Source organism: Emydura macquarii, unplaced genomic scaffold, assembly GCF_026122565.2.
Source record: "Emydura macquarii macquarii isolate MOO-44397 ecotype Brisbane River unplaced genomic scaffold, CSIRO-AGI_Emac_v2 contig_2897, whole genome shotgun sequence".
NCBI lineage: Eukaryota > Metazoa > Chordata > Testudines > Chelidae > Emydura > Emydura macquarii.
Genome location: NW_027133034.1, coordinates 46,228,598 through 46,241,868, shown reverse-complemented (window position 1 = coordinate 46,241,868; position 13,271 = coordinate 46,228,598). Strand labels below are relative to the sequence as shown.

Genomic DNA, 13,271 nt, shown 5'->3' with positions numbered 1-13,271 from the left:
CACGAATTGGTGTTGCTCCCTCAACTTCAGTTAATGGGACTATTCCTACGTTTAAAGTTAAGTATGTGTTTAAGATCTTTGTTGGATCAGCTGAGAATCTGAAACAAAGTTATTTTTTAAAAAAATTTAATGATTATATTTTGCAAGCCATTACTTTCAAAAATAAAAAACCACATTGCGGTTATGTCAATATTTTGACCATTTATATGTATATACATTTGCTGCTGTCAATACACAATATTTTATTTCACTTGGGCCTAACATCTGGAGTTCACTGCCTGTGAAATTAAAGATAAAGATGAATCTAACCAGTTCCAAAAAGACCTATAAGATGCACTTCTTTGCCCAGGTCTTCCCAAATGACTGAGACCCTGATCCAACAAAGCACTTCAGCATTTGGTTAACTTTAAGCATGTGAACAATCCCATTAAAGTCAATAGTCCAGATTCTCCGCTGGTCTGAGCCTTATGTCATCATTTATACCAAAAGAACTCAAGCACATGCTCAAGTGCTTTGCTGAACTGGGGTGCCTGTCCTGGTTTCCTAGCTGACTGATAAACTGCAGGGGTTTTTGATCTCTTACTGTCATCCTGACATTCTTAATTTAAGCCTTACAAGGGAACTAGATACTACAGTATTTGGCATCAAATAAATACTAATAAATATAAAGTTTTGGCTTACCTTAACTACAAAAACACAAAATGACACTAATATCGTCTCACTGAAAGTTATCAAAACATTTTACAAATAACTTTAATTCAGTATCACAACTTCTCTTCACAGTATTATTTGTATTCTACACATAATTGGGGAAACTGAGGCACAGAGTGAGTAAGGGTGAATTTCACTCTACTCATATACAGCCCAAGTATTCAGGCTATATGCAAGTGGAATACTAAACAGATAGGGAGATAAAATCCACAAGCCTCATTATCCTGATCATTATTCACAATAAAAAGCTCTGAATATGATAAAATCACTTTAATGCAAAATATCATATTAAAAGATAATAAGGAAAATGCTCATAGCCAATTACAATGTCCATTTTCTGCTTCATTATTAATATCCAGTTTCTACATTTGACTTCAAGCTATTCTGTAAATACACTGAAACAGATCATTTCGCATCTAAGGATGTATTCAGTTTCCATGGCAACTACAGTATCTCCCATTTTGTTAGTGATTAAGCTGCCCTGACATAACGATAAGAAATATCATATAAAAACAGTCACAAGTGATGTTTTCCAATTCTGTTGCATATTTATTATATCAAAATAATTGCAGGCTTATTTAAATACCACAAATTTCAAACAAAAATGATAAAATCAGGCAGTACCCTGCTCTGAACACTTCATTTTTCCTATTAGAGGTTTCAGAATGCTGGACAATTTGCTGGAGTTCAGCTTCCCATGAAACTTCCCACTGCAAACATAATTGGAAAAGACATTTGTGCTCTTAGATATTCCTCTTTAATCTCCCGCACTGGGGGAATCTCCAAATGCTCATCTGAGGCAGGACTAAGGATCTGACCATAGGGCCCAAGGAGATAGGAACCTGAAAAATATATATATATTTTTTAAAGCATTCCTGTCTCCTAAACTAGTGGAAACAGGGCAAGTCACGGACGATCTTGGCATATGGAAGATTCCCTGCTAGTTAAACCACTGAGCAGCATTAACAGAAGCCTGAAACTGGTGTCAGTTTCATAGATTCCAAGGCCAGAAGGGACCACTGTGATAATCTTGTCTGACTTCCTGTACAATTCTGGCGGCCATAGAACTTCCCCAAAATAATCCCTAGATTAGAAAAACATCCAAACAATTTAAAAATTGTCAGTGATGGAGAATTCATCACAATCTGTGGTAAATTGTTCCACTGGTTAATTACCTTCACTGTTAAAAATGTACGCCTTATTTCCAGTCTGAATTTATCTAGATTCAATTTCCAGCTCTTAGATCGTATTCTACATTTGTTTCCTATGTAGGCATTTATAAACTGATCAAGTTACCACTGAACATTCTCTTTGTAAAGCTAGATAAACTGAGCTCTTTGAGTCTATCACCATCAGCATGTTTTCTAATCCTTTAATCATTCTCGTAATTTGTCTCTGAACCCCCTCCAGTTTAACATTCTTCTTGAACTGTGGACAGCAGAACTGGACACATAGTACTACATACCAACATAAAATGACCTCTCCACCCCTACTCAAGAATCCGATTTATGCATTCCAGGATGGCATTTGGCCTTTTGACCATCGCATTACACTGGGCGCTCACATTTAGCTTATTATCCACCATGATACCCAGATTTTTTCAGTCACCACTTTCCAGGATACAAGACCTCATTCTGTAACTACGGTCTACATTCTTTGTTCCTATATTTATACATTTAGCCATATTTTTTTTGTTTGCTTGCGTCCAGTTTACCAAGAAATCTAGATCACTCTGAATCAGTGACCTGTCCTCTTCATTATTTACCACTCCCCCAATTTTCATGTTATCTTCAAACTCTATCAGTGATGATTTTATGTTTTCCTCCAGGTCATATATAAAAACATTAAATAGCACTGGACAACAACCAATCCCTGTGGAACCCCACTAGAAATATAACCTCTCGATGACCATTTCCCATTTACAATTACATGTTGAGACCTATCAGTTAGGCAGCTTTTAATCCATTTAGTGGGTCCTTTGTGAATTTTATTGCTCTAGTTCATTTACTGTTTATTGCTCTAGTTCTTTAAACACATTGTTGTGTGATAGTACTCTGCCAGCTCAAAGGAAAGGTACTACAATGTGAGCCAGTTACATTGGAAGATTAGATGAGAACGTTGGTACACATAATACAAGAGGTAGACAAGAGTCTCTACTTTCATTTGGCATTTGCCTGGCTCCTATCACGAGTGAGCAGAAGGGTGTGATATTACCTGTTTCCCCTCCCTTGTTTTTTGGTCCTTAGCTATTGTGGCCAGAACAGTTGCAGCTTGTTCTCCTCCCATCACTGAGATGCGAGCGTTTGGCCACATATAAAGAAATCTTGGACTGAAAAATACATCATTAAACAAACTTAAAACAAAACACAAGGATCAGCTTTTTATCAGAGAATTTAAAAATACACTTTTAAGGTGCATAATCCTGGAATTTGTATTGATGGGGTTTATTTTAAAAATGTAAATTAAGCTAGAACAATACTCCATTGTTTGTAACATCATGTTATAGGGTTTGAAAAATCTGCTCCATTGTTTCTATTTTCAGGGCTCTACTATCTCCATTTCTTAAACATTTGTCTTCCATTCCCCTATCTCATCCCAAACCGCACAAAAAAGCCCAAACAAAAAACCAAACAAAAAAACACACAAGACAAAACAAAAAACTCTGTCATATGACTCTTCACTTTAGTTAACAATTGCAGCTTCAATAGAACTAGAGGCATTAATGCCATCAAAAACACTATTTAAATAGTGTGAACAGAGACTAAAGAACTAATAAACCATTTGGGTGGAGCCTAAAAACGTTACTCATGCGAACAGACCCACTGCAGCCAATGGAACTTTTACACAAATAAGCACTACTCATATGAATAATGGTTACAGAAGCTAGCCCACTATGTTTGCTGGGGGATGTACAACAATAGGAGCCATTTTTCATTTTTATCAAGGAAGCAATAGGCTTTTTTTGTTTTATTTTATTTTTTAAAAGCTAGATATTCATCTTCCTGAGAATTTCCTCCACCACTTAATTTTAAGGTTCATTAAGTTATGAAACGAACCATCTCCACAAGGTGCTATAGCTATTATTTACTTCTGGTGGCACCCACTGTGTGCAAGATGCTTTCTGAACAAAGGCAGCACAATTTCTGTCAGAGTAAAAATTAATTTTTGGGTAATGAGATTTTAAAGTCATACTTTACCTATATGCCCTTCCACACATTCCATAGTTTCCAGCACCATAGGATCCTCCAATAATTACTGTTATTTTAGGTACACTGGCACAGGCTACAGCAGTTACCATCTTGGCTCCATCCTTTGCTATTCCTCCAGCTTCATAATCTCTACCAACCATGAAACCTAATACATTATAAGATGAAGATCTTTCAGTTATTAAATACTGGCTATTCAGCACTCATTAAAACAAAACCAAATTATTATACATCATTGATGGGAATGAGTCTAAATGTTCTGATAGGTTGGTTCCTGAGTAATTCAGAGATACAGATAATATACACACAGACCATGTCTACACTTACAAGCTTACAGCTGCACCAATACAGAGAGAGAGCTCTCCCGTCGACATAATAAAACCCGCTCAACGAGACACAGTACCTATGTCGGCGGAGCACAGTATGTTCTCCCGCCAACATAGCGCTGTGCAGAGGAGTTCTTATGCCAGAAAAATTATCACTCAGAGGAGATGGCTTTTTCACACCCCTGAGCGGCAAAAGCTTTGCCGACATAAGTGCTAGGGTAGACATGGCCATAGATGCTGCCTCAAAGTCTAAACCTGAATGACCAGCAACCAAGCCTATAAATCACTGAAACTTCATAAAACAGGCTCACTCACCTGTGATGTTTTGCAAAAACACAATGGGAATATTTCTTTGGCAACATAATTGAATAAAATGTGTTCCCTGCAGAGAGTAAAGGTAAACTGTTAAAAGATGAATGAGTCAAGTGATACAATCACTCTGTTTGATGTTATTGTCATTCTATTTCGAATGGGAATTTGCCATTGGCTTTAAGTGGGAACAAGGGTAGGCCCTCTTTTGTCCCCGTCGTTACAGGGGACATGCTGAGAGCAGGACCTACTCTTCCTGACAGTTTCATAGGAATATGGCATTTGATGTGGAATTCTGTAAGATTTTATAGTGGAAAATAAACAGATAAAAGCCACAGTCACAAGTGAAACCTCATTTTTACATTCCTTCCAGTGAAATCTACCCAAATCCTCAGTGCCTTATCTTTCTCATTCTTCCAAACTACTGCAATATTCTATTTCTCTATCATTTCCATGGAACAGAGAGGAAATTCTGTCTTTTTATTCTTTCACCCTCCCACCCCCCATTTCCTACCTACGGGCTATTTTACCTAATGAAGAAATGGCAGCCAATTCCTCTGAAGTCAGTTACAGCCTGACAATTGCTGCCATTAGTCGTGGGGTTAATTTAAAGCACAGGTGTAGCAATCAGCAGGCAATAAAACTAAGGCAACAAGAACAATGCTGCTATATAGAAAGCCATTAACAGCCTGAGGTCACTGCTGCTTGGAGTTCCAGGAAGGCAGGCCTGACTGAGGAAAGACTCTAGGATAACCTAGAAACAAAGGCAGTTTGGGGTTACACTTAAGAATCTGAGAAACTATAAAACTTTCTCTTAATTGTATTGGTGTTGTCCATTAATGTTTTGTTTTCCATATTAAATCAATTGTGGCTAAATCATCTTTGGCAAACCTACCCACAGTCACTCAGCCTTCGGAAGTTGTCCCCATCTGCCCCACTCTAGCACTTCCAAAGGCCTGATTGTTGCTGGGTGGGTGATGCAGGGTTCGGGTACAAAAACATTTTATGATGTTTGGAGAAATCCCATACAATTGATTGAATGTGAAATGATGACCGACTGGGAGAGCAGGTCAGGCGGACAAAGAACCCATTAGCTCACTGAGCATGGCCAAGATCACTGATGCAAGGCAAAAATCCAGAGTATTTACAAAAGAATCAGAGTAGTGAGATAGTCCACCAGATTCTTTGAGTCATTCATTGTCAAGGACATTTTAGTCTTCATACTTTCAGCCTATTACATACGGTTAGTTTTATCATTTGTGAAGATTAAAAGGGCATGTTTCATATTCTTAGGTAAACCATGAAAAAATAACCAACAAGCTGAAATGACAACCATATTTGGAGGGGTAGGAGAGGGGGGTGAGATGACCTTAATTCTGCAACACAAACTCTCTTTCATAATAACAGTAAAAATTAACCCGAAGGGGCACGAAGCAGGTGTTCATACTGATACTAAAAAATGTAAACCTGACACAAATGAAAGACTTGGCTTTTCAGTCAATATTACACATTATTCATTTTCATGAATTTCATTTTCAAAAGCTTATTTATCCTCTACTGATACAGTTTAAATTAATGACCATTCTTTTCAGGCTATAAACCCGAGACGTGCACCATAGCAACTGAAAAAACCTGATCTTTTCACAATACCAGAAAAACCCCTAGTAGCTAGGAAAGACAGAAAAACAGTGATAATACATGATCTCTGGCAAACCTCTACACAGAGGCACTCAAAAGACTAGTGATCACTATGGGGAAAAGCCACAGTAGACAATTTCTACTATTTTAAATAGATCTGTATAGTTTTGGAACTGTTAAAAATAATGTAAATGAAAAAAGCCTACACTATCAGATTCTGGCCCTTACAGAAGATAAATCATATGTTGTACAGACTAAGGCCTGGTCTACACTGGTGGTTTAATTCGAATTAAATTACTTCCGCGTCTACACTTGCGCATTGTTAATTCGAATTAAGAAGCCTTTAAAATCGAATTAATAAAACCACCTCTGCAAGTGGATTAGCACCTGAAGCGCATCAGTTAATTCGCATTAGCGTGAGTGTGGACGCAATGGGACTTAATTCAAATTAATTGGCCTCCAGACTGTATCCCATGATGCCCCATTTCAGTACCCTCACCCAAAGCAGCCCCGGGAAGATTTAAATCTTCATTTCCTGCGGTGAATGGGTTTAAAATCCAAGCTGCAATCACCCCCCCGACACACACACAAGAAGCCCTTTGCAGTTTATCCCTTTGAGGTTTTGAAAGATTTCACCCCCCCCCCCCCCCCCCCCCCCGCGGTGAATGTGTTTTAAATGCCTCAGTGAGAGGAAATTCTTTGCTACATTGTTTCAGTGGCCAATCATGGAAATTGATACTTTCTTAAGCGTTTATTCGCAGCGCTACATGTGAATACATTATATCATGCTTTCCATCAGTGAAATGGAAACATTTGTATCACTGTATTAATATACGAACTGACTCCCTTGCTGTTTATCTTACATTCTACAGACACCTGTAGAATCAAAATCAAAGGCAAGCAATATACAGGGGGTGAGGGGGGGAGCATAAAAGGCAAACAGCATACAGTTCTAAAGTAATCCAGGATAAGCTGCAATGTATTTATCACGGTCAAAATGAGAGCATAGTTCAGCTGGCTCCATGTGCCTGCAGCAATGGCGATTGGGGGAGTAAAAAAACAGCATGAAAATCCTTTTCCTGTTTGTTTGGGGGTGGGGGAAGAGAATGGGGGAAGCAGCGCTGCATCCTGGGATGATGACACTCGTCACAACAGCCTCTATGGTTAATTGCACTGTGGGATAGCTTCCCACATTGCACTGCTTTCTAATTCGAATTAAGGCTGGCCACTGTGGACTCAAGAAACCAGCACAAACACTGTAGTGTGGACAGTCTGCAGCGCTTTCTATAAATCGCTTTCTGTAGTTCGAATTAAGTTAATTCGAATTAGTGCTGCAGTGTAGACATAGCCTAAGATAAAAATTAGGTAAGGAAATTAGAGCAGAGCAATAGCTCTGCTATAGTTAAGATCAGTTTTCTGTTTGGAGCTTGACTTTTCTAAGTGTTCTAATCCATATAGTTAATCAGATTGCCTGGAAATTTGGTGTGCCTCATGGGGAAACAGGGTACAGTCAGTGATCCAAATTTGGGGCCATTTGAACACAGATTCCTGAGATACAGCCCTGAGGGGGGAAAAACAGCTTTTCTTAAAGTTGACACATTCTGGCAACATTTTTTTGCTCACATATAGAGATTAAACCAGGGCTCAGATCACCACACCAGGATCTCAAATGCTTGAGGTTACCCCAACAGAGTGCATGGCACCCACCATCCTTTCAGGGGAAATCAAATTAAAACTTTCTTTGACACAGAGTTTGCTTCTCCAGGTAGGCACACTAAGATCTTGTCTTCACATACAGCACTATTGCACAGCTGTGCAGTTACACTGCTGTGGCACTTTAGTGAAGGCGCCACTATGCCAACAGGAGAGTTGTCAATCCACCTCCCCAAGAGGCAGTAGCTATGTTAATGGGAGAAGCTCTCCTGTCGACATAGCAATGTCTAAACAGGGGGGTTTAGTGGGTATAACTACGTCACTCAGGAGGGTGAATTCTTCACAGTCTTGAGTGACATAGTTATATCGATATAAGTCTGTAGTGTAGACCTGGCCTAAGGCTTATGCACCCAATGGATTATGCTGAGAATGTACAGAGTGAAATACTAACTCTGTGGAAAACTATCTCAAAGTCACCAGACCTAGGTGGCTTCAAGGATACATTACAGATACATACTAATTCTGAGCACCACTCTAGGCACTGTGAGCTCAAATCCAACTCAGGGCAGAAATTTGAACTAAAAATAAATAAGCAGACATATTGCTCCAATCTGCCTCTATCAAAGCGGAATTTTTATTCTGGAGGAAATGTAATCTGAGTATAGCAAAATGTTCAGAAGATGCTGAAACTATTTTAAGAAAAGAAAAGAAAAGAAATTGCCCTCTGCGAAGAGAGGGTGATTAAGGCCGGAAGAGTAGAAGAGGAAATAGGGGGATGTGGAGGTCAGTGGCAGGAGGAATAGGGGTGAACAGAGGCAGGGGCACCTGTCAGTCCCACATTCTCCCATTCTGTATGACTGCCAGGATCTGGAGAGTCTGAGTCCCTTTCTCTACCCCACTGTGTGAGCTGGGATCTGGGGGTCCCCTACCCCTATGGTGTCTGAGCCCCGCTCTCTGTCCCCATGTATGCACCAGGATCTGGGAGCCCTGGCCCATCTAAAGGGTGTACTTCCCTTTCCTTCTCCCCTCCCCATGTGAATCTGGTTCTGGAGGGCGCTTGCCATTCTGAGGGTGTAAGCTCCTCTCCCCAATCCTCCCCTATGTGAGACAGGATCTGGGGAAGCCCTGCCGCTGTGGGTGGGGTGCTTAGAACAGGCATGCTTGGATCATACACCAATAACAAACTGCTGAAACTGGGCAAGGAGCTAAGAATGGGTATCAGAAACTCTTCAGCACTTGGGTGAAGGGGAATAATTATTAGCCCAAAAAGATCAGTTCATGTGTCTCAGAGCTATTGTTTCAGGCTATATTCATCTCTATTACATATTCTCTTTCATCTGAGAACATCTCGTTGAGAGAAATGAGCCACTGAACACCTCTGAGGCTGCTATGCTGGTGATGGATGCACAGAGGCTCTCCCTTCCATGCTCCTCCTAATTTCATACAATATTATAATGGAGCACCAGCTCTGCCCTCACTACAGTTGGGAAGTCCTTCTTGTTAAAAGGAGGGCTCTTCTTGGTGCTCTAAAATGTGTGCTTACACAGACTGTCTTAAATTTGTTATGCCTCATGGTAGTGTAGGGTTAGTGATCAACAAATGGGGTCACCTGAGCAAGGTGATCCTGAAATACAGTCACCTGGAAAAAAAATAGCATTTAATTGAATTCACAGATCCTAGCAACTCTGAAGTTTGAAATGTACCATGGGCAGAAATCTGAAAATGAATTGTAAACAACTGGGAAAAATCTGCTCCTGTACGGATGTGGTGGTGTAGTTGTTGGTGTTTTGGCTTGAGAGGGTGAGGCGGGGGAGGTAGAAATGTAATCTGAGTACAGAAGAATATTCAGAAGATGCTGAAACTATTTTTAAAAGAAAATAAATTACACATGCAAATGCTCACTAGAAGGGGAGAAGTGATTAGGGCTGCAAAAGTGGTTTGGATCTGCAGCAAGGGATAGGGATTTAATGGGGAGGGGATAAGTGGAAATAGGTGGTAGGGCAAGGAAGAGGGTTTCAGAGATTCAGGTAAAGGGAGAGGAGTAACAGAGGAAGTTGGGGGATGGGAGACTGTCAGCTGTAAATTCTTTTCTTCTGTGTGTGCACTGGGATGTGGGAGAGCGTGACCCCTCTGCAGAGGTCTGAGCCCCTCTCCCTGACCACTGTGTATTCTGAGATCTTGGGGATCCTGCTCCTCTTGGGGTGGGGTGTCTCAGTGGCAGTACATAGCCCATGAAACTTGAACATTTACCTATGATGCTGCTGTGGATTTTATTTTAGACTGTTATCTTCTTAAGGGCCTTACTCATATCACTATGACAGCTCATCCAAACCGCTCTGACTTTGCTCTTCACCATTCAGTACAACTACATCTCACACAGCGAATGCAGTCGGAGTGCATGCAGATAATTCTCAGCAGCTACTGCCAACTCATTAGGAGTGGGGGCAGAGTAGAGATTGCATGGGCATTTACCTTAACTCTGTATTTCCTGGTTTTCAGAAGTCTGAGTTATGCTGAATTTGACGTTCTGGAAGGGTACGAGCTATCATCAGTTACCAAGCAATCATAAGAACTCTATTAACTACGTTTTCTGCCATTTAATATATTTAACAGGAGAATATGAGTTGGACAGATCTGATGACAGAAGTGAGCTGCCAAAAAGTTTAATGTGAGGACTCTGAACACTATTATTCCATTTTTCTGAACATGTACCCTATTTGGTGAGTGATGCTTCATAAACTACCCTTATAGTGCCAGATGCAATAGCAGAAATAATAGGGGGAAAGAGAGGAAAAAGTACTCCCTTGCTTTCTTGTTGATAGGAAAGCTTCTGCAAAACTAATCACCAGAGAATACTGAAGGTATAAAAGGGTAATGAGGTCTTTACAAGCTGCAGAGAGTTATAGAAAACAAATGTCACCAGAAAATAGTCTTATTTATTGCAATACTTAAAGTTCAAAGTATTTCCATTATATGGAGCTCAACTTTGTGCCTTGTTTCATGCCACCTATGAGCCAAGAAAAATCTTTTCCCTTCTTTAAATCTCTCTCAAAAGCTCTCTCTTTCCCCCAGTCTTCCTGCACTAACTTCCTCACCAGTTCTGTGAGGATTTTGCCAAAAAAGACCAGGATATGTGATTATTATTGCCGCCTTCCCTCCCAAAAATAGAAATTCAATTTGGCCTTGATATTGGTTTCTTTAAAGAATCCAGAATCCCAAATGTAAGTAAGACAGAACTTAGCCAATAATCACCTTCTCACCTAAAGAGCCTCTCTATTCCCTGAGCCTTAAGTAAAAACACAGACATATTCAGAACATTCTATTAGAGTAACACTTTTGTTTTAAAAAATGGACCAAGGTTTATTACTTCAGTTGTGTCATATCCATACTGATCTGATTGCTCTTCTTGTAACTATACTTTCCTGTTGTCATGATTACCTCTTATCAGAAACAGTTATGGAAACACCAGCTTTTATAAAATAAACTCAATTACTTTCAAAGTCTATCAAGGAATTTTGGTCATTTCATGTTCACGTCAGATACCCAGGCACACAAGTCCATCAGTTCTTACTCAAAAAAAAAAAAAAAAAAAAAGAGACCATTTGTCCTTTTGTAAATTCTGGTTCAATAGTTGAGTTCAATGTTCAATTAAAATCTGAAAAGAGGCTCAGTAACACATTATACTTGCCTTCTTTGCTGACTCTGAGAAGAGAACTCCATTGTTTCCAATAATTCCTACTGGGTAACCAAATATTCTAGCAAATCCTGAAAAGGGAAAAAAGAAAAACAACAAAAAGTTACAAATTTTCAGGTACATTTATTTCACTATAAAAATGCAGAGCTAATACTATTTTCTTGATACAATGATTTGTGTCTTGAAGAAAGAAACAGCTTTATTATTAAATAAGTTTAATGCTCAACAAAAAGGGTGAACCAAATACAACTATCCCAGTTGTAAAACTGAGGGAAATATTTACAGGATAGTTTTTTAAAATATATTTTCTAAATACCTGTGATTAACGTATCCCCATATAAGGCTTTGAATTCATCAAATTTACTTCCATCTACAATTCTAGCAATGACCTTAAGGGGGGAAAGAAGAAGAAGATTAGGCCCCCCCCTTCTTATTTTAGTTCGCACTGCAAATTGTTTAGAAAAACAGGGTGGGACTTTGACATTTAACTTGTCATCAGATATTCAAGGGATTTTAAAAAAACTTCATTTCATTTAGATGGCGTTAAGCATCCTGATTTATGTATTTATTTTTATAGCAGTCAAAAGTTAGTCTGGGGGGAAAAGAACCCTTTTACCTTATAAATTATGTTCTACCTCCATTTTCATGAAAAGAGGACATATTTTAAAGGAGATTTAAAGATTGAGAAGATTAGGTCCCAGATTTTACACACCTTCAAAACTGAATCTTGTTAAGCAAGTTCTTCAGTTTACTCCCATGTCAGATAGAAAAACTGCTTTTTCCAGGCATATTAAACAGAAATGGAATCACTCACTACAAACTTCAAAGAGAGAAAAAGCAACACACATCCATTTGCCATTCTCTTTAGAAGTATATGCAAATGAAGCTAAGCTTATTTTTGGGACCATAGCAATGGACAATCAGTTTTAAAATTACTAATATTCGGTTTCATGACTAAGAATACAAGCGTAACCAGCAAAACAAATACCAAAAGAGATTTCAAGTTTAAAGAATAGAAAATTGGAGTAGTAAAGTACTTCAGTGTCTTGGTGTCTCCTGGCAAAGTATTGAAAGGAGGCATCAAGCTAAGACTCTTAACCACAGACCAAATACTGGTGGTGCAGACAAAGTTTGAGTAAATGGGCTTTGCCCATGAGACCTTGTGCGGGAGTGTGGGGGGTGGGATTTAGAGAGAATGCAGTCCTCCTCTCCAACCCATAAACAGGGTGTGGAAAGATTGTGCAGCCGTTACTGAGGCCTTAAGCCCCTGAAAGTTGATATTGCAATCAGTAGATGTGCACACTAGTGCTACATACTGTGGAGCAATGTTCTGCGGGTGAGATCCCTTTGTGTGGCTACGAGAACTGAACTATTTCTGTTATGTTTGAGGACTCCATAATCCTTAAATCAGGACAGAATCCTTGATATTTAGCTCTACAGAATTAGCAGGAAAAAAAGCTAAAATACTGCATTGTATCTGAGCAGCGGCCACATGATGCAGAAGATCTGCAAACATATCAATTGACTGAAATCTCAGCAACCTTTTTAAAATACTACTAAACTCTAACCTTTGTTAATGCTGTTTTCAACAGAATAATATGAAGGTGTTACATTTTTAACAATGCCTTGACATTGTACTGGATTTACCAAAACAAGAACATTTTAAACATTAGAAGATCCGATAATAATGGAAGATTCATCATGCCCAATAGCTGTATTCTGAAGACAAACATT

The 13,271-nt window shown here is 39.2% G+C and overlaps 1 protein-coding gene across 2 annotated transcripts in view; it reads right to left on the bottom strand.

Moving 5' to 3' along the window:
- Window positions 1–13,271, bottom strand: part of MCCC2 (methylcrotonyl-CoA carboxylase subunit 2) — a 65,300-nt gene that overhangs the window by 17,403 nt on the left and 34,626 nt on the right. For both annotated transcript variants that reach the window (XM_067568449.1, XM_067568450.1), the window contains exons 11-15: window positions 11,854–11,926; window positions 11,532–11,608; window positions 4,559–4,625; window positions 3,909–4,065; window positions 2,926–3,040 (exon numbers count right to left, since the gene is read on the bottom strand). In XM_067568449.1, the coding sequence (XP_067424550.1) occupies window positions 2,926–3,040; window positions 3,909–4,065; window positions 4,559–4,625; window positions 11,532–11,608; window positions 11,854–11,926 (489 nt within the window). The remainder of the gene's footprint in view (window positions 1–2,925; window positions 3,041–3,908; window positions 4,066–4,558; window positions 4,626–11,531; window positions 11,609–11,853; window positions 11,927–13,271) is intronic.